The 27,704-nt window shown below is 31.7% G+C and overlaps 1 protein-coding gene across 4 annotated transcripts in view; it reads right to left on the bottom strand.

Annotated features, from left to right (window-relative positions):
• The window catches only part of LRP1 (LDL receptor protein 1), a 253,189-nt gene that overhangs the window by 62,716 nt on the left and 162,769 nt on the right, over nucleotides 1–27,704 (bottom strand). For all 4 annotated transcript variants that reach the window (XM_076456984.1, XM_076456983.1, XM_076456986.1 and 1 more), the window contains 10 exons: nucleotides 27,169–27,309; nucleotides 22,454–22,570; nucleotides 17,327–17,461; nucleotides 13,347–13,466; nucleotides 9,153–9,275; nucleotides 8,872–9,000; nucleotides 8,010–8,129; nucleotides 7,258–7,386; nucleotides 5,114–5,319; nucleotides 4,480–4,667 (listed from right to left, as the gene is read on the bottom strand). In XM_076456984.1, the coding sequence (XP_076313099.1) occupies nucleotides 4,480–4,667; nucleotides 5,114–5,319; nucleotides 7,258–7,386; nucleotides 8,010–8,129; nucleotides 8,872–9,000; nucleotides 9,153–9,275; nucleotides 13,347–13,466; nucleotides 17,327–17,461; nucleotides 22,454–22,570; nucleotides 27,169–27,309 (1,408 nt within the window). The remainder of the gene's footprint in view (nucleotides 1–4,479; nucleotides 4,668–5,113; nucleotides 5,320–7,257; nucleotides 7,387–8,009; nucleotides 8,130–8,871; nucleotides 9,001–9,152; nucleotides 9,276–13,346; nucleotides 13,467–17,326; nucleotides 17,462–22,453; nucleotides 22,571–27,168; nucleotides 27,310–27,704) is intronic.

Genomic DNA, 27,704 nt, shown 5'->3' with positions numbered 1-27,704 from the left:
AGTTTCACCATTGTAAAGGGGCGATTAGAGTCTTAGCGACAATCAGCTCAAAAGGAAAGAGGTGATCGCTCTTCCGAGTTTTGATGGCTAAGAAGGTGGAGGATGAAGCAAAAGTGCTAGATACCTGGCAAAAGCTTTCACCTAGAGTATCAGCTACTTCCTAGCTATCAGAGAGCAAGATCGAGAGGGAGACAGAATTATATTCCCCACTGAACTTTTGAATCTTGACTCATAAGACTTTGGAACTGGTGGTAGAAGTTATGCTGGTTGTGAACTTAATCCAAGATTCTTTCTGGCTTTAACGTCTTACACACTGAGCATGTGCATGGGCCTGCCTGAAAGTGATGCAGTTTGAGAGTGTGAAACACCTACAAAAAGTATCCCAGGCCCAATTTTGTACTTTCCATGCCATGTAACAGACAGGATTCTACCATGAACAAGGATATTGTGGAAAATGTGTCAAGGCATCAGGAGTACATTGAGCAGCTGCCTGTATAATACAGTCAGTTACTGCTGCCACGCAGTTGTCTGTTGATGGCTCACAGATGATGGCAGGATCAAGTTCTGCAAGAGCAGTGAAAGAGGGCCAGTTGACTTGATCCAGCTTCCATCAGGGCACATGGGTCAGATGGCATCGACTACAGCTAGTCTCTCTCAAAATTATAGGAAAACGATCACTAGCTCGTGGATTACTCTCAACCCTCCATGAAAAGGGGGAGAACAGTGAAGGAGATAAAACTGAGAGATCAGTAGCAGTAAAGGAGTGACTAGATGCATAGAAATAAGTATAAGAACCACTATGGAAAAGAGAAAGGTTGTGATCAGAGAGCATATGCTCTATGGAGCAATCCCTTCCATCAATATTATCTCTTCACCAGAGGGTATGATGTCCATCAAAGTCCCCAGGATTAAAAAGGGGGACAGCAACTGTTTAATGAGAGCATCAAGGTCTGATTGATCATGGGTCTCTTCAGTAGACAGATAGCAAGAACAAAGTGATGGTACAACCAAAGGAAACATGAATGGCTATGACCTACAAGGGTGTGTTGAGTAGCAAAGACAGGGTGGGCACATGCTGATCAAATGACAGTGCCACTCCTCCATGCACTCTTCCATCACATAGCCTGTCATTTTTGTACAAAGAAAACTGCTGGAAGGTGACTGTATCGGCAGGTTTCAGAATTGTTTCCTGCAAAGAAAGACATACCAGATGGTATGAAGCAATCAGTGCTTTAATGTCATTTAGATTAGAACGTAAACCTCAACAGTTCCATTTTGTCAAGATGGCAATTTTATTTATGTGGAGGTGAATTGGATGGAGAGCCCTTCTGTTTCTGACCAAGCATTTTCTTTATTTGAGGTCTGTTGACCTCCATGGATCCTGTACTGGGTCGATTGGGTAGGTCTTTGTTGTTGGAAGAAGATTCCAGTAACTTAGGACATGAACAAATGATTTTTCACATGGTTTGAGAAAAATTATTTTGAAGGCACAGAGAAATCCATCTGCACTCCCACTCTAGTAGTGGAATGAAGTGCAGCAGCATATGTCCAAAATGAAGTGGTAGACAGCAACTTTCGAGCCTCAGAGTAAGTAATGTTTTGAATCGCCTTCAAATGCTGTACCTCTTTTTCTTCCAATCATTTATGGCAAGAACGAAATTAGGATGGGTGAGAGCCATTGTAATTGATACAATGATGGTCCGTTACACACTTACAGGCATCATGATCCTTGCCACTGCAACGAGCATGTCAAGGAACCACGATGTCTTCAAGTGACTGAACCGCTGACACTGGAAACATCTGAGAAGGCTTGGAATGTATGGCCATATATTACAATTAAGATAACCTCCCTTGAAGGTGGCTGGAGGACACAGTGATGTAAATGTTAAAATGAGGATATTGGTAAGCATCATAATTCCATCTTTGCATGTGGAGATACACCTCACTGCAGAAACTCCTTGAGTGGAGAAACCAGCGAGAATTTCCAACTTGGGCATGTTCTTCAAATCCCTCTCAACAATAACTCCTCATAACGAATTCAGAGTAGCATGGGGCGTCACCTCAATGGGTATAGCCCCAATTGCTTTTGAATGTAAGACAATTCACTATGTTTAGTTGTGGATGTTTCCACCAATATGTCTCCAGAATGAAGCTTTTTTACTCACTTTGGAGAGCCAGCATGTCCCTCTACTCCCTTCTGAATAAAAAAGGGAGACATTTGCTGTAAAGGTTTATCTGAAAGAGAATGTAATATAAGAAAATGAGGTACAGGTGTTACAGATGTTGAAGATTGCTGCTAAAATCTTCAATACGTGGTCGTTTACCTATTGGCTGTTTTTTCACTATTTTATTTAAGTTTTTATTTGAAGGATCCATAATAAAAAATAATGTTTCAGTACCTACTTACCCTACCCACAATGGACCCCTACATGGGGATACACTACAATGCCAAACAAGAACAGTGCAGCAATACCAGGATTTTATGAGCACTATACCCAAATATCAGCATCAGATACAATATTCACAACACGTATTGAAAACATCCAACACTGGTAGTTGGATGACCCTAGTCCAAGTGTACCAACCAATTGATGCTAGGGGGGCTACCTCAAGGCCACCCTTCTATAGGAATTTAAGGCTAAAGTGGTGCATTAGGGTTGAATCTCTCAACCTCCAGATTCCTTTCCTCCCCTTCAAGGGTTACCATGCACAGTATACACGTGGGTGGATGTTTAGGTCCCAGAGGAGGTAAACTGAAAAAAACAGAATCTTCCCTGGAAGGTCTTACAGGAATACACACCGATGGGAGAGAAAAAAGAAAAACTAGAGAGAAAATGTACAATTCTCATATTAGGGGAGACTGAGAAGTGTTTTTAAAAGTATTTTCTTATAACATTAAGAACGTAACCCTTAACCACTGGGAATGTGGTCAGTAGCAGATCACCATGGACATAAAAACTTGGGAAACAAAAAATTCTTTAAAATCTTCAGCATTTTTATTATGAACTTTGAAAAAATATAAAAGAAAAAGAAAATGAAAGCATAATAGATTTATTTATTGCAAGTTCAAATGTTTTTTTTAAAATATGAAAATCATGAAAACATTCTCCAATGCCCAACACTACTCTACATTCCTTACACCAAGTAGTCACTATCTTTCACTTCTTTTCTTTCAAGTTTACCAGGAACAGCTAGGCTAAGTGTTCCTCAGAAAGATCTTTGTCACCCTTCCATACCTTTCTAATAACTGGTAAATTACATTGTAACTAAACTGCCTCCATGATGGCTTCTTGTCAGTTTTTATTAGATAAATGTTATAAGAATTCAAAAATGAGATATAAATTAGGTGTAAAAAAGAGCTTCTTGTACCACTTCACACATTTGTGAAGGCAATCAATTTGTCCAATTCACATGTCACTTTTGTGAACAAGCTTCATGTTGATAGTATAATCTAAAACCATATCAGGTTTAGTTATTGGTTGTTTAGTTTTGTAATCATCCTTTCCCCTGTATTTCATTTCACCTTTATGTACTATACTAAGCAAAGTAACAAGATGCTTTGTGGTCTCAACATCTCCCTTCTTTGGAGGTGTAAATTTAGGCATGTTTTCCTGATTAGTTCCAACTGTTACACAAAAACTAGTCTTATTTCCAAAGAAAAGGTTGCATAACTCCTGACTTGTATAATAATTATCAGTATATATGATCTTTCCCAGGGTAGTCTTTTATCAACTGCTTTACAACTGATTCTGAAAATCCTAATCAGGGATCTTTGGGGACATTTACATTACTTGCTGAATAAATAAATTATATCTACTACAAGTTCTGTCTCACAATCACAATACAAAGATCTCTATTCCAAATCTAACGCTTGCTTGGAATTGCTTGCTTGAAAACAATGCGAGCTTTGAAAATAATCAAATATTCATCAATAAATACTTTTTGAAATGGACAAAAAGATTCCTTAGCTTTATTCTTCATCATTGTAATCAGAGTGTACACACACTTTTGTTAATGATTACACTTCATCTTTCAGTGTTGTTTTACTAACAATATGGTGATTAAAGAATTCCTTCAAGTGTGGGTGCATTTTCGAGGTACAGACAAATTTTTTTGTCAAATTTTACAGTTTTCATTTATCATTCAACAATGGTTTCCTGTCATTTTTGACAGGAGTTTTATGCTAGTATTTTTAATAAAAGTTTTATGTTTGAAACTGCTTATTCTAAATGATTTAGTTAATTCAGATTATTGCAAGTATTCCCATCCACACAATGATTAGATCTGACTTAGACTCAACTGTTGCATTTTCACTTTTGACTCTTGTGATGAAATATAAGAAAAATTAGCTATTTCAAAAATATCAAAAACATCTCAGTATTCCTATAAAAACAAAAGTTCTATTAAACCACATTAGAATTAGTGATCAACAATCTAACATTTAATTCTAGACTGGTATATTCTATTAAAGATATTTACCCTTCATAAGGATCCAGAACTATGGCACGAGGTTCTTCTAAGTTCTTACGAATCAAGATCTTACGGAATTTACCATCTAGTCTCGATACTTCAATGGTGTCCTTTCTTTTATCACACCAGTACAAATTTCTTCCAATCCAGTCTACTGCTAGTCCATCTGGACTCTGAACTGTCACCTTATGCAATACCTGTCATGAAAAAAGTTCCCATAACAACTGATAAATATACAACATAATTCAAGTTAAATAAAAGGGAACAATTTTAACAATAAGAAAAATTAAGAAAAACATCAAAGAATTATAATAATACAATAATCTAATTTTGGAACCCCAGTTGTTTAAAAATATACAATGCAATGCTAGTTTTGTTTTGAATTGAACTGTGTAATCTGTCACATATGTATACAAGCAAACATCAATATAAAAGGCACTGTTGTGTCCAATCAAAGCAAGAAACATCTGGAGAATTTATAGTTTTTCAGTAAAACATTCCTAACTATGGTACAAACTAGAAACTGTTAATATTGTTTTCACTGATAGAACCTTTAAAACAATATACACTTGTTCTGTACAATCACAGTACACAAAATACCTACAGAATAACTACAACAACAAATAAAAACAAAAATTCCTACCTGTGGCACAGTTTGGTTGTTACACATTCTGTTAATGCTACTTCCAGTGGTGGTAACCTCAGACCAATAAAGGCATTTTTCTGACCAATCAAAGTCCAGAGCGACAGCATTAGTCAGGTTCTGAGCCACGAGTTCAGTGCTATGGTTTACTAAGTCTACCTTATGAATGTAGTAAGAGTTCGAGAAAACTAACTTGGGATGCACACCTGGAAAACATAAACCATACTGAAAGTTTTAAATCTTCAAATAATTTGTAATATTTTATTGTTAAATATTCATTATTATAAAACACAAAACCTTGCATTGGTCACATGGTTTAAGTAATGTCTCTTTGAAACCACATTTTTTATTTTTCAGAGTTTACATCCATTTCAAAAGTATTCACCTGCTACCAATAATGTCATATTTTGATGAAATACAAATAATGTAAACAATTTTTATAATGAACTTGTTTTTGTTTTTTGTTTCAAAACACTAATGACCAAACATAACATTGTTATTTGTGAAGGAGGTTGAATATCAACAAAATCTGCAAAGAAAATATATATATTAAAATTTGTTGATTGCCTATTGTACTCAGATCTCTAAATCAGTGTTTGATGAAATCATCTTTGGCAGCAATCACTGCTGCAAATCTACTTGGATAAGTCTCCACCATCTTTGTGTAATTGGATGATATCATTTTTGCCCATTCTTCCTGGCAAAATTGTTCTAATCCTAACAAGTTCATTGGGATCACTGATGGAATGCAATCGTCAAGTTTCGCAATAAATTTTCCAATGGCTTCAAGTTCAACTTTGATGGGATACACTCTAGCACATTCATTTCTTTTTTTTGAAATCACTTCAGTATGGCTTTGGCCTTGTGCTTCAGGTCATTGTCCTGCCACTATGAGTTGTGGCTTGAACAGATATATTTACTCTGAAGTCAAGTTAAATCACTTTGATTACACACAGACAGAGACCATTATACAGATTTTGTGATATTTAAACTAATTTTTTACACTTCAGGGTTGCCATAGCAAAAGGGTTTACATATTTAAGAATATTCTAATTTTCTTTGAAAACCTAATTTACTTACACAATATCAACATTTGTTTGGCTTTCTCAGTTTGGAGTAGATTGTGTAGATTCTAAATATAAATACCCATTTGAAAGTTTCATGATTGGAAACTTTACATGGGTGGGGGTGAGGTGAATATTTTTGCAAGGTTACTGTATTATTACAGTCTAAAATGTAATAAAATTAAAAAAAAAACTGTTCAATATATTGTGGAGCAAGTTAGGAATACCATAACAAATTCTAACCTTTTATTTTGTAAAATCTCATTGAAACACTAAGGCAAATAAGAAATCTATGATAACATACTATCACTAATTACAACTTAGTCTTAAAAATCAAACCTGATGTGCATAAAATTACAGCACCAACTCTCAGTCTAAATACAATGTACCTGTTTAAAGATGACCATGTGTGACTGTTGAATTACAACAATAATCACAATTTCTACAACAATTAACAAATTAAAAGATAATTCATACTGCTGTTAATTTAGAAACAATGAGTATTCATTGCTATTATAATGACCACAGAGTTAATAGATGCTACTGTAGTCATTATGAAAATAACCTTTACTTCTATTACAAGAACAACATTAGAACACATACAAACTACTACTTAGCTCATGTCAATTACCTTCATTTGTGTTAAAATATAGGGAAAAAGCAGACACAGGGTAATGCTGACTTTATAAGAAATACACTCAGTATTACCGTTCTAAAGAAAGCTTAAAGCTCATTATCATAGCTTTAAGTGTGTTTGTTTCACAATTTTATTAATGTTATACAAACACTATCTGAGCAGAGCCATTTCTAATTTTGTCACCAGCACCACCATCAAGTTTTGAGCTGCTCTTTTTTCATCAGCAGGATCTGACAATCACTCTTATAGTGCATCTGCAGTACCAAAATGTAAGTAAATGTTTGCAGCAATGGGACAAGAACCACAAAATCTTGGATTAACAGCTGAGACATGCTAAACAATGTGTTGTAATTTACTTCTAACTAGAGAAACCCAACAATGACTTTACAAGAATGACCATTATGCTCTATTATAATAAAAGTAAAGTTAAAATGAAAACATACTGCTGTTGGCTTTACAAGAATGACCTTCATGTCTAGCAATGTATCCTTCAGCACAAGAGCAGACATATGATCCAACAATATTTCTACAATAATGGCTACATGGGTATTTTTCTTTGCACTCATCCAAGTCTATAAATAAAATACATAACAATCAATAATTACTATTTCTGATAAACTCAGAACTGGAGTTGTTCATGATTCACTAAAAACTTTCAAATACTTATAGGTTTTCAAAAAGCACTTTATCATTAAGTAGATGGCATACAAGTTTGATTTCATCTTAAATATTACACATTCAACTAAAGCAATACTAGGCTGTATGTGTAAATCTCATATATATATTTTTTAAATTAATATAACAACTAATATTTGTGAAACACAATTAACAGAGAACAACAATAAAATTAGAGTAATGTCAAAACAAAAAAAACAACTTTATTATAAATGCAGATATAAGTCAGCTGAATTAGAATAAGTTTGTTATAATGAGGTATTAAGTTAATGCTATCAAAAACTTTAGACTTCCAATGCTTCTTTTCAGCAAAATGAGCTGTAATACTCAGAAGGATCTATTACTTACACTACACTTATAGTAGAATAACAACACAGAATCATACAAGTGTGTCTTTATATAGATATATATTTTAATAAATACTTCAGAAAAAATAGGTGTTTTAGTTTCTCCACAAAATGTCTAGTGTGTAAAAGGAAAAGCAAACAATAAAAACATAAGTTTCAATGATGTTCCTCACCAACACAAATTTTTCCATCTTCTACAGGCCTGTAGCCTTCAAAACAACTGCACTTATAACCAATAGGCAAATCTTCACACAAATGGGGACACAGTTCACTAGATTCACATTCGTTGATGTCTACATAACAAAAAAGCATAGTTAAGATGCAGCTCAAGAACATTTGTAATTATTTAAAGAACTTAATATCACCATCAAATATTTTGCCATTTTCATTTACATTTTTTTATGCAAAAATATATTATATAAACTCAACTTTAAACTAATACTTAATTATTTATACTGTGTAAATTACAGAATAATAAAACATTTTACATAATAAGATTCTAACAGAAATAACTAAAATAATAAAAACTGCACATGAATTTTGTAATGTACAATCTTACACATTTAGAGTGTTTTCTTTTTAAAGATGCCATGTTTTTGCAGATTTTTTCAGACTATACGATCTTACTTATAAAATTGACCATGCAACAAACAGATTAATTATCAAATTTCTGTTATGTTGCTGAAAATAATCATTAATCCCCCTATATTTTTGATGATACAATTATGCAGGTTGTTGTTTATAATTAAGCACAAAGCTTCACAATTTCTGCAATGCAATCAGCTAGCTAACATTAGGGTTGAGATAATTTTCTTAAATTCTACCTTTCAATAAATTAACAACTGTGGTTGAAAAAAAAAACTTCAAATTAATTCCAGTGATCTACACATCTGTTTCACTGTCATTAATTGATTAATGAACTATAATTCTATGTGGACTATGCACTTTCTAAATCTGATTTAAAAAACTTATTAGTACAAATAATGTATTCCCATAAGTATCTTTATTTAGTAAGGATATTGTATATGTACTTACTACATTTGAGTTCATCAGAGAAGTCGCCACAGTTATTCTCTCCATCACACAACAGAGTAGAATTAATACACACTTCATTCTCACATTCAAACTCTCCATCACCACAAGCTGGTTGTGTCACATTTTTTGCTGGATAAAAGTATATTGAAATTATATGTTAGTGAATGAAAAAAAAACCAAAACACAACATTAGAGACAGTTTCAAAAAGAGAAAACTAAAGAGAGTTATCTCATTAAGTTGTATTTAAAAAAAGAGTATATTAAATCAGATCTTCACTCACCACATTGACTGGGGTCCTCATCAGACCCATCACCACAGTCACTAATACCATTACACATCCATGTCTTTGGGATACATCGTTTATTCTCACATTGAAACTCTCCTTCAATACATGGTCTGTGGACTACATGAAAACAACAATAACACAAAATTTAAATATGAAATTCTTTAAATGCATAAAACACACTACATTAAGATTAAAAGGGAACACAATATTAACTCTCTTGCTATGGGGAGGTAGAAGTGCAAATGTCACAGCATTTTACAGAGTAACATTTAAAATTAAATTAATCTACTTTATTATCAACACCTATGAAAAAATATGGCATCAAAATGTAGTTCACATTGTGCAAGTATCATTTCTAATTTCAAAAAGAAAAATATAAAATAATTTCTTGACCTTCCCTTGTCTTTGTAATATGATATGTTTGTTCTAACTTGCCCATTTTCTATTTTCTCATCACCATTCTACAATGTCCATAGTTTAATGTAAGTTGCTCACTACAGTCCGAATATCACTAATGCATATTGTAATATTTAAATCCTTCAATCTTCTTTGTTTACAGAGCCAGAAACCAGAAAGTCAGACCCACTTGCCAAATCCTCTCTCCCACAAGTTACAAATAATTATTGCTGAGACTTCTCATAATTTATAACCAACAGAAAAAAAAAAAAAAAGATTTGCCCAATGACACCTAATGCTAATTTGTTCCGAGTTCAGAATTTTAGTTAATTCACCTTCAAATTGAAAACTGATACCACCAAGTTCAGACTGAAAAGCTAAGGGAATTATTTTAAAGCTCCTACATTTTAGTTAGAAAGCCAGTTAAAATAAAATAGCAAAAGCAATTGTTTGCTTTAAATATGTTATTATTTTGGGGTCTTTAATGTATGTTTTAAATAATAAATATTATTTTAGTTACTAGTTATACTATTCAAGGAAATAGGGTTAAGTTTCATCTGCAGGCCAACAAAAGCCAAATGTAAATATTTATTTCTTGTTTATGCACAGTTTTTTATTTCCTTTTATACAAAAACAACTAAAATAAAAATTATAAACTTAATAGGTTAGATAAAGAAACAGAAATAATAGTTTGTGCAAACATCATTCAATACTGTAGCTTAAGCTATGCATTTGTCATGTGATTTACAGATTGCATTGTGGGATTATTTGTTATACACATTTCAAAGAGCAATAAAACAAAATAAAAATGGATGTAAACTGTTAAAAGGACTTAAAAATGTTTAGGATAAATAACTATAATTTTGTGTTAAAATGTGCATTCACTCTAGAAAGAAAATGTGTAATTTAGATTTCTTTGACATTTTTATGTGGCAGTTACAAAGTCAATCAAACTTACTGAGTGTATACAGTCATGTGAAAAAGGTAGGACACCCTATGAAAGCCTGTGTATTTTTGTAACATTTTTGGATATTTTGATATTTAATCTCAATTTTAACAATACTGAGAGATTATAGGAATATAACTAAACAATTAAAACTGAAGAAAAGACTTTTCAAGATTTTCTGTAAATGTAATTCTACAAAAATGCATATTCTAACTGAGGAAAAAGTCAGGACACCCCCACATTTATTCCCACTTAAAATGGCTCAGCTCACACACAGGTGAATCACACCAGGTGCACATTATTAGAAGATCGTTACTCAGCATTTTGAATGAGGCTTGCCCTATTTAAACCTCAGACATTTAGTTTGGTGTGCTCCTGACTGTTGAAGTGAGAGTGAGCACCATGGTGAGAGCAAAAGAGCTGTCTGAGGCCTTCAAAAAGAAAATTGTAGTAGCTTATGAGTCTGGTAAGGGATTTAAAAAGATCCCAAAAGATTTTGAAATCAGCCATTTCACTGTCCAGAAAATAGTCAACAAGTGGAGGGCTTTCAAAACAACTGCCAACATGCCCAGGTCTGGTCGTCCAAGCAAGTTCTCCCCAAGAGCAGACTGCAAGATGCTAAAAGAGGTCTCCAAATACTCTAACATGCCATCACAGAACCTACATTAGGCACTGGCTACTGTTGATGTGAAAGTGCATGCCTCTACAATCAGAAAGAGATTGTACAAGTTTTACTTGCATGGGAGGTGTGCAAGGAGGAAACCTTTGTTCTCTAAGAGGAACATCAAGTTTGCCAGAGAGAATGTAGACAAAGACCAGGACTCCTGAAATAATGTTCTTTGGACAGATGAGTCCAAAATTGAATTATTTGGACACCAGAACAGAGGACACGTTTGGCATAAACCAAATACTGCATTCCAGGAAAAGAACACCATATTAACTGTGAAGCATGGAGGTGGAAGTGTCATGACTTGGGGCTGCTTTGCTGCAGCAGGACCTTGACAGCTCACAATCATAGAATCCACCATGCATTCTACTGTGTATCAGAGGGTGTTTGAGAAACATGTGAGTCCATCTGTAAGAAAATTAAAGCTGAAGGTGAACTGGACCCTGCAACACGACAATGACCCAAAACATACCAGTAAATCCACCAAGAACTGGCTGAAAACTAAGAAATGGAGAGTCCTGGAATGGCCAAGTCAAAGCTCAGATCTTAATCCCATCGAGATGCTGTGGGGTGACTTGAAACGGACTGTACATGCAAGAAACCCCTCAAACATCTCACAGCTGAAAATATCCTGCATTGAGAAGTGGGGCAAACTTTCTTCAGACTGATGTCAGAGAAATTTAAAAACTGTAAGGTAAAAAAATATTTTTAATTTTAACATGAAAATCATTTTGGACTGACTAGTCAGAATCTGACTATGACCTAAATAAATTCACAGACACATCTTTAGTAAAAATACCGAAAAAATAAAAATATGATATTTATTGTGTAGAAAATGCATTGTTTAATAAAAGATTGACACATTTTGTGAATTTATTATATTAAAAGTTATATTACATACACTTTAATTGTTAACAGATGGTTTCAAGATAGGTCAAAATGACCACTCATATAGTTAAAAGACTGCTTTTTTGTCTAAAAAAAATAATAGTTTCTTCAGTATTAAATGAGGAAAACATTATATTCATATACTTTATTGACTAACTGAGGAAAGAGAACATTCACACACACTTCTGATGAAAAAGTGAGAAAAGCAATCTTCTTGTTCATTCCAAAAAATAAACAGCACATATCAACATACTGTTGATTAAACATGAACACTACACATTTACAAAAAATATGATAACAATCAAAGATGTGAAACACACATTACAATGTGTGATAAATCACAAACACATACATTTTCATATTTTCAGGTAAAAAAGGAAACAAAACTCATACAAGTTTTTTTATATCACATACAACAAATACCAGTTGGAATTTCTAACCAAATCAGCACCTTATTCATAAATGGGCTGAACAGTTAGATAAGGTATAGCTGTCTCTTAATTTTGAGTTACAAACCAGGAGGATAGCCAGTTAGCCAGGGCTTTCTCTGAGTTTTTGAATCAAATAGTGGAAGTGACTGTTATTTTAATGCACCTACAAGCAAAGTACAGAGCATTTTCAGCAGCAAACACATGAAACACGAAACCCTTCAATGCATTCCCAAACAAAATAACTATCATGCTATGCTCAACTCAAATGTAAAGCTTTATAATATAAATATAGAAACAAAACTTTCACATAATATCTTACAATACAGACAAACAGATAGGACATGCACACACTTCTGATATAAGCAGGATATGAAATTGTATAATATTTGATTACAGAGATATAAAAATAGAACAATTATATAAAAGTTTTGTTAACTGTACAATGAATGGTATATTCAGATTTTCTGTTGGTTCAAAAAAAAAGGAAAGCACTGAGGCAAATTTTTGTGAATAAAACAAATATTTCATTCAAATATTATTCTGTATACTGTATAAACAGTAAATAATGTTAGAAGCAGAACTTTCACACATTTAGTGAAAAAACAATAACTAGCTAACATTTTACAAAATTAGCATTCAAATAAAATATTATTACCTAAATAAACAACACACATATAACATTTCATTCATGACATTAGTAAAACATGTACTTTCAAGAAATCAAAAACCATAAAATCCTGTGACCAAAGTACTTTTGAAAAGTATACCTTTATTAATAAAAAGCAAACTAAGAATTTGACTTCAGACATGAAACACAAGTAAACATAATTTAATTTTATTACTTTAATATGTAAACTTACCACATGAAATAGGCTCATCAGAAAAGTCACCACAGTCATTATCACCATCACAATAGAATTGCTTCAAAATACATCGCATGTTTTTGCACTGAAACTCCTGGGACTTACAAGTATTAGATGCTGCAGACACAAAATATCAATTTGTAAGTAATTAATCCTCTTACCACAAACATTGTTTTCTGCATTTTATGATGGGTTGGTAAGTTACATTCAAAACTTTAATAATAAAAATAGTTTTTTCACCATGGTATATGAATAAATTTGGTATAAAATTGTAGATAATAATTCAAATTTTATTAGTATGTATGTTTTAGTTTTAGGTTTTATAAAGAAATATTACAAAAATCCGGAATTGTTTTCTAATATGAAAATTGTGACACTTTCTATCTAGGCATTTCTTCTTTATTTACCACTCCCTGAAGAAGTATGTAATTTTATGTAAATTACTCATTATAATATTAACATCACTTCAGCAAAACATAACTTTCATAGCCTAGTCATATATAGTTAGAAAAGTTGCAATAGCAATGGCACACTATATGCTTTTTGCATGTTACTATTCTATGTTCTTTGGTACATTATTTAACCTTTTCAAAACAAGTACCTCTGTGCAAGTCACTGTATTACATTCAAAATTTAAAAACACATCTTTATTATTAATGCATGTAAATGAAATTACAAATATAATGTGAGTTATGATCCAAAGTTTCATGCTATCCAAGTTTTAGTCTTCATTTCAAAGAAACTACTTAAAACTTCAGACATCACATGATTCACAAGCTATGGAAATTCTCTACTTTGACATTTCCCTCTATTCAATAATATAATGCTAGTTGTGTAGATGTACACCTAAACAATAATACTTTTACTGAACCTACTGACATGCACATTTCAAAGTTTTCTAGATAATTGCATTTGAACAAGTAATAAATGTTTTCCCCCCTTGACTGGTGCCATGCCCACCTTCAACAGATTTGAGTTTTATATCCTACATGCAGAGGCTACATATACATGTATATAGTCATTAGAAAGCGTTCATTATACACTGTAAAATAACAATGGTTATTTGGAAACTGGCACAGGTTTTGTTACGTACAGTTGTTTCTTACACAAATATGTTATAGTTTGAGATACAGTTAAATTGTATCAAGGTCTTACTTTTATATTTTATTTAATCATATACTGTTATGAAATGTATAATTGAAAAGTATAAGCATTTTTTTAGTTATATATTATACTTCTCAAGGCTTACAATATTAAGTGGTGCACAAAAATTTCACTGAAGGAGTATGCATCTCTGCTAGATACTGTAATATGTCCCAAGGGAATCAATGACTTGATAAAGAACAAAAAGAGGAAAATAAAATATTAAAAATTAACCATGTATGAAAATGAAAAGACATGAAAATAGAAATCTAACCAAAATAAGATCTTTTGTGTGCATAATTTCTTATAGCAAAGCCACATCAAGCTTCCTGCTGAGTCCACTGAGGGGAATCGAACCCCTGATTTTAGCATTGTAAATCTGCAGACTTACCACAGTACCAGCAGAGCATATAAGATCTTTTAAAAATATCTTACCAAAAAGTAAATGTTATGTTGTTTTTTTCTGTTTCATAATTTAATCATTTTATTGCATTGCTCACTGATGATAACAGTTAGAGCTAGTGATATCATATAAAAATTAAACATTTATCTTAAAAAACTTGATATTTGTTTAAGAGGTTCTAGAAGTTATGAAATAGAATATGAAAACTATAAAATGATAAAAGTACTTTTATACTTAAAATAGAAATCACCTTGCATTCAAACTATTCTGTACTCTTCTGTACAAGATACTTAGAATCTTTAACAAATTATTATCAGGTTTTATGAAGATATCTCAAAGTGCCATATCCATCTTTGCTTTGCGTTAACATCCTTCCCCATTGTAAATGGAATAATTAAATACAAAATATCTATTTAGTGTAGTGCAGTCATTACCATAAAATTAGAATTAAGAATCATTGACAATCTACAGCAAAGAAAAAGTATTTTATTTCTTATTATAAAGGTACTTAAAGTGTAAGAATTATATCTTAAATTTAGGTAAGCAAGAAGCCAGTGGGCTTAACTGATACATGCATAAGAGTGAGCAAAGTCACAGGAAGGTCCCAGTCAGAGAAGAACAGAGTGTAGATGACAGAGAAAAAAAAAAACACCCTGTAATAGCAGGAAATGCAGGTTGCCTGATAACCAGCAGTAGTAGGGATGAACAAACCATGGAACAACAGCTAGGTAAAAGGGATGTATGAGGTTGAAGTAACAGAGAATAGATACTGGGTGGAGGAAAGTGGGTGTCTGGATGCTAGGTAAGTAAGCACAGGATATCAAGATTGAGCTAGCCAAAGAGGCATCAACAACAGGACCTGACAAAGAGTGTCACATACGAAGGTGAGAAAATGAAAAGGAGAAAAGGCATATAGAATGATGCGAGATTAGGCTTGATTGAAAAGCATTGGTAGCCAAAGCCACTTATGAGATAGATATTTAATTCAGAGAAAACTCAACAAAAGACCTGGAGTTGGTAGAATGTGGAGTACCCAAGAGAGGCAGTTACAAGTTCTTAGTTCTTGGCAAATGATAGGCAACAATACAAACCCAGAATGGTCCCAGAAGAGTAGGTTTAATGCCTAAAAGCAATAAGTCCTGAAACAAATGCTTTTTGCATGGCTTACATAAGAAATGACTCTGAAATTGTAAGATCGGATCACAACCAAGTGGTCCACCATTAGTGGCAGGAATTGTGACATACCCAATGAAAAGCTAAAGGCGCAAGCATAATAATGTGGAGAAAATTCTCATCCTTTGTCCAAATGTCATAAGTTTAGTCCACAACCAGGGATGTATCTTAATCAAAGAAAAAAAGCATAAGTGAAGAGATGGATCCAGTTTGGGAATTGGTTAGGGAAAACTGGAAGTAAGTAGCATGGGAACAGTTCAGTCAACATAACACTTCCTTGAGGAGAGGGAAGATTCACAAATGAGGACACTGGAACCTTAGAAAGAATACCCTGAATCTACATATTCCACTAGAATAGGCACGCTTATGTGCATCTCAAAGGAATGAGGGATTCTAAGGAAGAGAGAGTCCTGAAAAATAATAGAACCTCTTATGCACAGAACTTAAGAGTTGAATAGATAATATGAGACATTAACAATGATTTGATATTGATTTTTTTTACATCAGTTTATACTTTAAAACATTACAGAAAGTTTGAAAAGTTTATCTTGCCAACAAATCATGTCTGTATTATAAGATTACTGAATAGTTTGTGAAATAGATAGTGTAACTTTACAGAGTTTATACTTTAATATTGTCAACTTTTCTAAATTTTGATTCTATGATGTAAATGATTCTAACGTCAGAGTGTATTTCTTACTAAGGTGCTGTCAAGGTTATATCTAAAATGTCTTCTAGGCAAGCACAGAAAATACTAACTGTGTCATATATCACCAACAGTGGGTCTGAGAGTTATGTCTTTATTCACAGAGAATCCTGTAAAAATTTAATACAGCTTCAATCACTGAACTAACAAGACTACACTTTGATTTTTGCAAAATTATGTTCTCAAGTAAATGTATCAGGCTGAAACACATCACTGAAATGCTGAATCTTAAACTTACACATACATCTGAACAAAATGTGAAATTGTGTGTAAGGACAGCATGAACTTTTTTCTTTTTCATAAAACGATTTAATTACAGAAACTGTTGGAATCATTCTGTAACAAAATTCCATACAGGTTAATCAATTTATGCAAATAATATAACAATAAATGATATTCTTTTTAATAGTTACCTTTGTATTCAGTGAGTTTTTAATTATTTTAGAAACAGTACTACAAATTATTCTTTATATCCCATTCCATTAGGCTTGTAAATACAAAAGTAATAATCAACAATGATGGGCTTAGCTGTAACTTCTGGAAAGTACTTACGACAGCCTTCCTGAGGATGTTCATCAGATGCAGCTGAATCTCCACAATCATTTTCACCATCACATACCCAGGTGTGGGGAATACATTGTCCAGAATTATTACATCTGAATTCTGTCTTTTCACACTGACGAGTCACTAGAACATGGTATAAAGTTTCATTATACATGCCTTATTACTATCAAGATAAATATCTTGCTTTAATCACAGTTATTTTAAATTATGATTTATTTACAATTTTGTGCATCAAAACTACATATAGTATAAAAATCACACTGACTTTTATGCTCAAGTAAACTAAGAAGAAAACTATGTAAAAAAAAACTAACAAAACAAAACTGAAACCAATCTCATAAGGTATCCATTAAACATATGCCAATAGATACGTGGCAGGCATCATATTTAAAGGAAATATAACTCTTGTTTACAAGTTCTCTCAGATATCTTGAATGTATTTAAATATTCTTTAACATCACTTGTGAAGACTGATAATAAAAAATTACTTATTTTTTGCAAATCCCAATGATTAACTTTACCAACCATGGAATTTAATGCAATATTAAAACCCAAGATTTATTATAGCTTGCTGACAGAAAAAAACTAAAAATTAAAAGGAAGTTTAGCACAGATCTTGTGCTATACCCATTTTACACACACAAACAAAAGTGGTGTTTATAATTGCTCAGTTTAAAACAAAAATAATTATGAGAGTTTGATTACTACTCTTTTATTGTGGTCATGGATAAAAAAAATTCATGTTTGAAACAATTGTTAGGAAAATTACTTTGAAATTTCAGCAAATTTTAGCTTATTGAAGATTAATTATTAAGTAAAATGAAAGCCCCACATACACGTTATCATAATTTTATGTCCAAAACATAATCCTTTGCATGACTTATAAACTGTTTCATAATTTTATCTTAGAATTTAAGTTTTAATTACAGTAATAGCTACTTAAATTAAAAAAAAAAATTGTAAGGAATAATCTTAATGCACAAGTATGAACAAAGCCTATTTTTATTTCAACATACTTTGAAAAGTAAATACTAAATGTGTTCAAGTATTATTATTTTGTTTAATTAGTGATTTAATATTTAATCACTATTTAGCTTTCATAACAAAATGGTTGCAAGTTTATTATTTTAAAAGCAATAGTTATGAAAAGTTTGTAATGTAATTTTGAACAAATTGAACAGTTTGTATCCTGTTTGACTGTTGTACTAGGTTTTAGTAGCATTGTTGACTTATTCCCAATTGAAGCTTCCATGTTTTTCTAGTTATATGTAATATTGTTGTTACTATAGGGATAGACAGTACTAGAATTTTCTGTTGCATCTTATAAATATGTGCAGATACAGCAAGGTAAGTTCATTAAAGAAATAGTTAGTAAGTGAAAGAAAACATGAAGTTAGCTATGGTGCAAGTGATTAGCTTTAACAGGTGATTTCTATAGTGTGTTTGACAGCTGTATTGTAACAACAGAAAGATAAATAAACTGTCTTGTTAACTGGGTTCTAAAGTAACAGAAACAGCCTGTATGGACTTTTGACAAAAGATAATTATTTAAAGCTCTGGATACAACTGTGGTAATCAACATGTTAAGTCAGAAGAAGTTAAGTTAGTGAAAGTGAAGTTAGGCTGTGTGATTGTTAATTTAGTTGTAACAACCAATATCTGAAAAGAGTTTCACAGTTTAACAGAGATAGTGAGAATAGTCTGTCTTGTTAAAGTGTTCTATGGTAATTCAACCTATCTGCATGGACTATGATAAAAAAGGATACAGCTATTTAAAGCTCTGTATACAACTGTGGTAACTCACAAGGTTACATAAGTGAATTTATTGCAGCTTGTATGGGGAGAAGCACAGTACAGAAAAAATAATTTATCCTGTCAATTGAATTCTAAAGTAATTGAATCAGCCTGTATGGATCTTTGGCATGAAAAGAGAATCATTTAGTTTTAGATACAACTGTGATATCCTGTTGTTTAAAGAATTTTTGTATGTATGTTTGGCTTGTTTTGAATACACATTATTTTAAAACAAGTGGATTGTGTGCTATCTTTTTTTAATATTTGAATTTATCACCAACAAGTTAAAGACACCTACTATGAAAGAATTGAAGCCCATATTCAAAAGCTGACACAATCAATTTAATTGGAATTAAATTTTAAAACTTTAAATATGTTCCAATATTTTACAGAGTTATTTCAAAATTTACTTAAAAGACTTCGTAATCAAAGTTCTAAGTTATTAATTTTATAAAAAAACAACATCAAAACACTCAAATTTCCCTCTTCTCTAATTTATTTATCACACCTCAAAGAAGAATGGAATTTAATGTAAAATTACTCATTATAGAATACAAATTAATATCGAAAGATAAAATATAAAGTTCTCTGGAAAAGAAAAACATTTGAGATTTATTTAGAAGGTTTTAAGAATTATGCAAATAAAACATGCAGATGAAAAGAGTATCTTTAATCTTGATGTGTAATTACAGGCAAAATTTTAATGAAAATATGCAAATAAAATTTTTGATTTTCTGCTTACAAAAGATGTTTAATGTTTACTGAAAGCTTGCCAAATTTCATAAACATAAATTAATTGCTTTCACAATTACAGTATGTGTACTACCATAATTACATGTGAAAATATATGAACCATTCCTAATAAAGTTAAACTAGTATGCTTAACTTGTAAAACTTTTACAGAAACCCTTATCTTAAATTTATAAAAATGTTGTACAAATTCAAAACTGTATGATAAACATTTATGATAAATTCATACTGACATTCTTGGCTTTTTAAATTGTTTGAGGTTTTTGATTGTATTGAACCTAAGTTAAATTTACATCAATGAACATGTTTTTGATGCAACTACCTTACTTTATTGTCTTTCTTTTAGGTATTTGTAACTTGAGATTCCTGTTTTTGCACTTGATCATAGTTGCTTTTTTTGCTGATAGCTGTTGATTTTCTTTTATGAGAATTAATAACAACTATGATATTTTGTGTTAGGTAATATATCTATATTCCATATGAAGGATTAACTGCACTTTATAAGAACAATATGCATATGCTTATGTTGTGGGACCCTATATGGGTCTTGTAGAATTACATGTAGAATCTATATATATTTTCTGTCTCATGACAAATACCTAGTTTAATGTAATGTGACCATGGGTGAATTAATGGATAGAAGAATGTATGATAACCTGTTTGAAGGAACAATATCTATAGAGTGAAATGGCTGAGATTCAAAACCTAAACCACATCAGTTTAGAAAACAACTTTCTGTAACATAGCAAATAGCAACATCAGAGGAGAAATTAGCACACATATAAGAAGACAGAAAATATCATCTGTACATTACCCATGGTTATAACTGCTGCTGTCAAAGTCTGCACACTGACCATCCACAAAGTTACCTCCCCCCATATATACATATACATAGAAAATTGTTACACATATACTATTACACAAAATTATACCCAAAAATTTTGTTCTCGTATAAAAAAAACAAACCACAAATCATCAGTAACACAAAATACCCCCACAAAGCAATGGTGAAAGAAAGATGTATTATACAAAACTACTTTATAGATTAAGGTATATTGCATGTGAGCTTGGGCTATGATATACTTGAACAAGAAATGGGTGAATTGCTACCAACCATGAATAAGACTTTACAACACACTATATAGAAAATTTTTAAAATGTAATTGAAAATTTATGGTTACCTGATATTTCTCACAAAATGGGTAATTTAAACTTTACAAAGTGCACAATAAACAAAAGTGAGATCTACTTACTAACAAAGGATATACTGGTATGGGTTATGTAAATGAACACCTTGCACTTTACAGACAAATCATAAAAAAGGTAAGGTGATCTTAACCACAAAGATTGCCAAACAATCATGATAACATTACAGTAGAATGCTATTCAAATACAGCCAAATCATATAGTTCTTCAGCACTCTTATGATTGTGCAACCACAAAATATCTGCATTTGGTTCACTTAAACTTGGAAGCAAGTGTCCATGACAGTGGAATATCTGCCAAAATTTCATTATCATGTGTGTCTAAAAATTTGCCTCACTATTCTTTGTAGATGTTTATTACAATGTATACCACAGTGGAGTTGAACAATAATGCAAAATTACACCCATCAGTTTTAGCATGATCAATAACACAGGAAGAAGTTCCAAGCTCAGTAACTGACATGGAACACTGCTCTTAAAATGTTCAATTGACCCTTCAAATTTACATATTATGGTAACTGTACTTGCAATTATTAATATGACAGCATTTTTTCTTCTTTTCGTTTTATGTGCACATTTTTTGTATTATCTGTTTTAAATTTACCTACTATAGTTACACTATTGAATATAATATGGTTTGCATCTGCCATTATACTTGAACAAAAAAATATCTTTCTTATCTTGAGTCTTTGTTTTTTAAATATCCTGTCAAATACTTTACCTGCATTACCTATTTCTAGTATGTTAATGCACAAATTATATATTTTATGTAATCACTTCAGGACCAAATTCCACGATAAAACATTACTTATGTTGGAGTTGCTTTTGAACATCTTACGCATCGTTAATCACCAACATAGATGCTTGTTAAATTAATGGCTATCATAAACTGTTCCAAAAATGTAATGTCAGTACTATGTGTAAACTAGTATTTATCACATAGAGATATTTCACACTGTTTTAATGATACCTTTTGTTCCTTAGTTTTCTACTTCAAATGAATGCATTACATTTTATTAAAAAAATCAATTATTTTTCTAAAATCTAATTAGGTCTTCCATCTAACTATATGACATGAACACACCAACTGTTAAGTATTCATAACATACCTTTAGGATGGGGTTTCAATATGGAAATTTACACCATTTAAGATTTTGTATAACTTTGTGTGTATAACACACATGTGTTTTGACAGATATTATTGTGATGCCTCAAGCAATCAAGTGTGACATTCATGATGTGAAAATAAAATACACTTCAAAATGAAAGACATTTGAAGAATGCATTCACTTATGCTTCAAGTTTTAACTACCTTGAGTTTAAATTTGTTTTAACAAACTTTGTAAAATGCTGAAAATTGACTTACTGCAATCTGCTTTCTCATCATCACCATCACTGCAGTCAAGATGACCATCACATCTCCATATTGAAGGTATGCAGTCTCCATTAAGACACGCAAACTGATTTGGTTTACATCGATATTCTGAGATAAAAACTCACTGCATAAATGTATTATATTTACACAATATATTTTTCAAAAACATCTATCATTACAAACACATGCAATTAAATAAGGAACTTATAGAGAATAGAGGATAATAATCAAATTGTAGTTGGATTCAAGTAAAATAAGAATATAATATTAAAAGGTTAAAGTTCAAAGAACTTGTGTAAATATAAACAACTAAAATAACTCAAAGAAACATTTTATGCACACAACTTAAAAACACTATTCTGAGAGTGTCAACAGTCTCAAATTAAATGCTACATATTTTTCATCTGATCATATCAACCTCAAGAGTTTAAAATCAAATATAATACAAACATAAATATATATATGTATAAATGCAGGGTGTCCCAAAAACATGATTACACACTTTGAATGATTATAACTCACTTAAACTCATTTTTTACAGGGCAACTGATTTGAAGTAATGGCAGAAGCATGAGCAAGCTTTTAGAAAAGGAAATTTATCTTAAAGTGCTACTGAAAGTGCGAGAACATAACTGAAGTGCAAAGATGGTTTAGAAGGGAGTTTCAAACAGATCCACTAATGCGACTCACCATTACTCACATCAGAGATAAGTTTGAAACAAATGGAACTGTTCAAGACAACCATAAAGGGCATTCTGGAAAACCGTGGTCATCCACCAGTCCAACACAAGAAGCAGAGCTGTTGGAAAGTCTCCACCAACCTCCAAGAAAATCTGTTTGGCAAATAGCCCATGAGAAAGAAACCCCAAAATCAAATAGTACCTGGCAAAATCTGCAGAGGATGCACAGTTTCCAAACAAGATTGTCTGGAGCAATGACGCCACATTTAGGTTAAATGGCTCAGTTAATTACCATAATTGCACCTACTTGGCACCTCAGAACCCACGTCTTATGGCTGAACACCATGTAAACTTACCAGGGGTTACAGTGTGGTGTGGATTATCAGCGTAGGGCATAATTGAACCATTCTTTTTTGAAAACACAGTCACTGGTCTTGTTTTTCTGAACCTGCTGCAAGAATCTGTCATGCCATGCATTCGAGAGCAATTTGGAGATGAGGAGGTTTATTCCAGCAAGATGGAGCACCTCCCTACTACCATCATAACGTGAGGGCCTATCTCGACAAAAATGTGCCAAACAGATGGATTGGACAAAGAAGTAGCACTGAATTTCCCCCACGTTCACCAGACCTCACACCTCTGGACTTCTTTTTATGGGGATACATCAAAGATAAGGTTTATAGTACAAAATCTGCAAGAGTCAATAAGATGAGAGTAGCAATTGAAAGAAAATGCACCCAAATACCAAATGAAATGATTTGTGAAGTTTGCAATTTTATCTGTCTGCATTATCATCAGTACCTGGATCAGAATGGTCACCAGTTTGAACACCTGCAATAACTCAAAAGATTCTATACATGTCTTCTAAAACTTGGATTATAAAACCAAGATATATCTTAATAAACATAATATTTATAATCATTCAAAGTGTGAAAATATTTTTTGGAACACCCAGTATACCATTCATTACATAACTACTTAATTTACACACTGCATTTAAAGACAATGTCATTTCCATACTTTACAACTTGCTAACCCTTTATCCCTATTCAACATATGACAATTAATTATTAATGTGTTCTGTTATTTCTATAGATTCTCTGATATTTCTAAGTCATATCATTTGCTTAACTCACAATACCAGTTTTTCTACCACTGATTTATATGGCCAGTGTGATTTGCTTGATCATCAAGTACAGAATTATAGCTTTTATTCCTAACTTATGGTTTATATTTCTAAATTTACTTTAGTTTGACCAATGTATCCCAACTGTGTACACATATATTTTTGTAAATACCTGTTTTCTCCATTACAGTAATTACATCTTTAGTTTTATTTAATATCTGACTAATTTGATTCAAAGGCCTATAAATCAAAATAAGATTTTTATTTTACATTTTAAATCTATAAGATAATTTACAAGACACACCTGAGGCATACAGTAGAAATAACATTTCAATTTTATATGTTTTATCAAACGGTGACTTTTCTGAATCATCATTTGTAGTTTTATTAAATTTTCTCATAGAACTATCAACAATATTTGATATGAAACCTTTATTTAGTGTTACATTTTTAACTCATAACATTTCACTTTTTATATTTTCTACATTAAAAGATAACTTTAAAGACCTATAAATATAAACATTGAAATTTTCTGTAAATTCATATGAAATGACTCTTGATAAGGTGGCATGATAACAAAAAGACATTTATAATAAATGGTAATGTTTAATTTACCTTTTCTTTTTCTTAATTAATACATTAAAAAAACTGAATTCTATTATTATTTTTAAAAAATGTTGTTTTGGTTCAGTCAAATGATACGACTACTAGAAATATCAGAGAATCTATAGAAATAATGAAACACACTACAAATTATTACCATTTCTTGAATAAGGATTGATTAGCCAAAAATTATAGAGATGGTGTGATCTTCTTAAAATTCAGTATGTAACCTAAATAGTCATGTGACTAATGGATTTTGTGCATCATACATACAAGCTCAATATTAATGGGGACCTGGGAGCCACTTGCTGGTTACCAACAAAGGTTTAACTCCACATAAATTGATCTAAGTGTTTCTTAACTGAGCAGATATTATAACAAACCATGAATGGGCCTTTCCAAAATTAAAAACATTCATTAGTCATGTATAATTCATAAACATTGTTACTATTAATGCCTGTGCAACAACTATTTAGTTCAAAGATGTGCATGCTAACATGTATAGCCAGCCTATCATGTCTAATAAGCAGCATGTGTGAGTGTGTTTGTAAACAATACTTGACATGTATGTACATATTGTGAATACAGATCAAGCAATGTGTGTTCAAGGTATCCCCTATTTGATTGCATTATCTAAAAGAAACCATGCTAGTGAGCAGTAAAGTTGCAAACAAAGCTGTTCATTAATCCATTGGGATACTGCAATCTGGGAATCCATGGCTGTGATGAGCCTTGTTTAAAGGCTAAGTAGTTCAGGACTTCATGGTTTGTGAAATTTATATGTAAAAATATAAGCATGCTCTGCACTGAGCACCTGGGAAACATTTTAAATTGTAATTGTGAATGATGGGTGAAATATACCTGTGGAAAGAAATGTTACTGCCTTATGGAAAATGTGCTAGAATGCATTTGAAATGTTTTATACACAGTAGCAGTTCCATGCATAAAACTCTGAGTATGTCCTTGGGATAACAGGATTAGTATGTTTGTCAGTCATTTTGTGTGCAAATATTTAATGTGTATTACACAAACAGTTATTAGATTACACTTGCAGTGATGCTTAGATTTTCTTTCATTATATATTTTTGTTACTAATGAGCATTACTTTAAATGAGAACAAAATAATAGATTCCACTGGCAATAATGCTTAGATTTTTTTTTCATTATTTATTTTTATTATTAAAAAGGAAGAAAAAAGTTACTGTTATATGATGCTTTAAAGAGATATGGTTTAACTTTTTTTTTCATGAAATTGACACGAGTTCACAACAGATTAAATTCACATAACATTTGCTATTTAATACAGTGATTTTTTCTGATAACCTCAACTCTGGAGCACATTTTACAATGAGCTATAGAATCAGCCCCTAAAGCTGTAAATTTGTTTTAGCTACACATAAAATAAGAAACATTCTGGTTATTCTGTGACAACATAATTTGGTTCTTGTTAGCTTTAGAGAAAAATAATGATCTAAGTTCAGGAATATAATTTAGTATCTGGTACGCACAAGTCAAAACAACAACAAACATTTTGGGTAAAAGTTAGAAACATGATTCATTTAATACTGGGTACATGTAAAAACTAGGAACATTTTGTGCAGTTTAGAAACAATTCAATTTTTTTTTTAAGGAAGGTCACAAGAATCATCTGTAATAAATTAAAGCAAATCCTCTGAAAGGTTAGAAAAAATTTTCTTTGTTATCTGAAACAATTATACATGATATCCAAAACTCACTAATACTGTTTTAGATTGTCACAGGTCAAGCAAGTTTATATTTTGATATGCAGTCAAAACAGTTAAGCAAATATTTTGGTGGGGGTAAACATCAGTTAAGAGTTTTCAAGCTTAAGAAGTACATTTCTTTTTCAATACTGTTTTATAAGGAAAAAATACATAATTGTTAAAATTTATTTTATGAATTAATGTTGATGTACAAACTATTCACAATATACAAAACTGAATTGTAAATATCTATCATTTACCTGTTTTTACTGCATGTGTATGCAAATAGTCAAATATCTGAGTCATATTCACACTAAGAGAAAACAGGAGATATGCTATATGAAAAAATTCATAGTTTTTGTTAAGGTAGAAAAGGTTTCTTTGGAAAATGTATGCTGGCTGTAACTGATTCTGGTTTTTTATTAAACCTGTTTATTGCTACATCAAGGGAGGGAAGGGGGTAAATCTCAATCAAAAGTTGTGTGTTTCAAATGCTTGTTACCTTGTATTCACACACCTATTAAATAAAAACATGTTACAGGTGTACTACTATTTAAGATCTAATTAGCATACCACAATCTGCTTCATCCGAACTAAGTGTACTGTTATAGCCATCATTACAATCATTATCACGGTCACATCTCCATAGCTGAGGTATGCACAGACCATTGTTACATTTGAATGCATTTCCTGGACAAGGCGAATCTTCCGATGCTGAGAAGCAAGTAAAGAAAAAACAAATATATGTATATATTTATTAGCATAAAATTTCTATAATAATGTATCAACTTCTCACAATGATAGTTAAAACTTCTGGACAATGTGAGCAAGCACAAATCAACATGGTAAGAAGTGTAGAATTACATCAATAACTCTCACATACCATATTTGAAAAAAAAAGTGGGAGACACTACTTTTGTACATAACAAAGAAAATTTAAATCCCATTTTGTTTATAAAATACTGTCCAATGGAATCCCTAGAAAGTGTCAAGTAGAATGAATGATTACTAATGTCTACTATTTGTTGTTCATACTATAGGAATTTACACATTATAATAAAACATTTAGAAAAAAATGATCTTAACACTCCAGATATACATGTATTTAT

Source organism: Tachypleus tridentatus, chromosome 9 (assembly GCF_004210375.1).
Source record: "Tachypleus tridentatus isolate NWPU-2018 chromosome 9, ASM421037v1, whole genome shotgun sequence".
Taxonomy (NCBI): Eukaryota; Metazoa; Arthropoda; class Merostomata; order Xiphosura; family Limulidae; genus Tachypleus; species Tachypleus tridentatus.
This window is presented reverse-complemented; position numbering and strand designations above follow the sequence as displayed.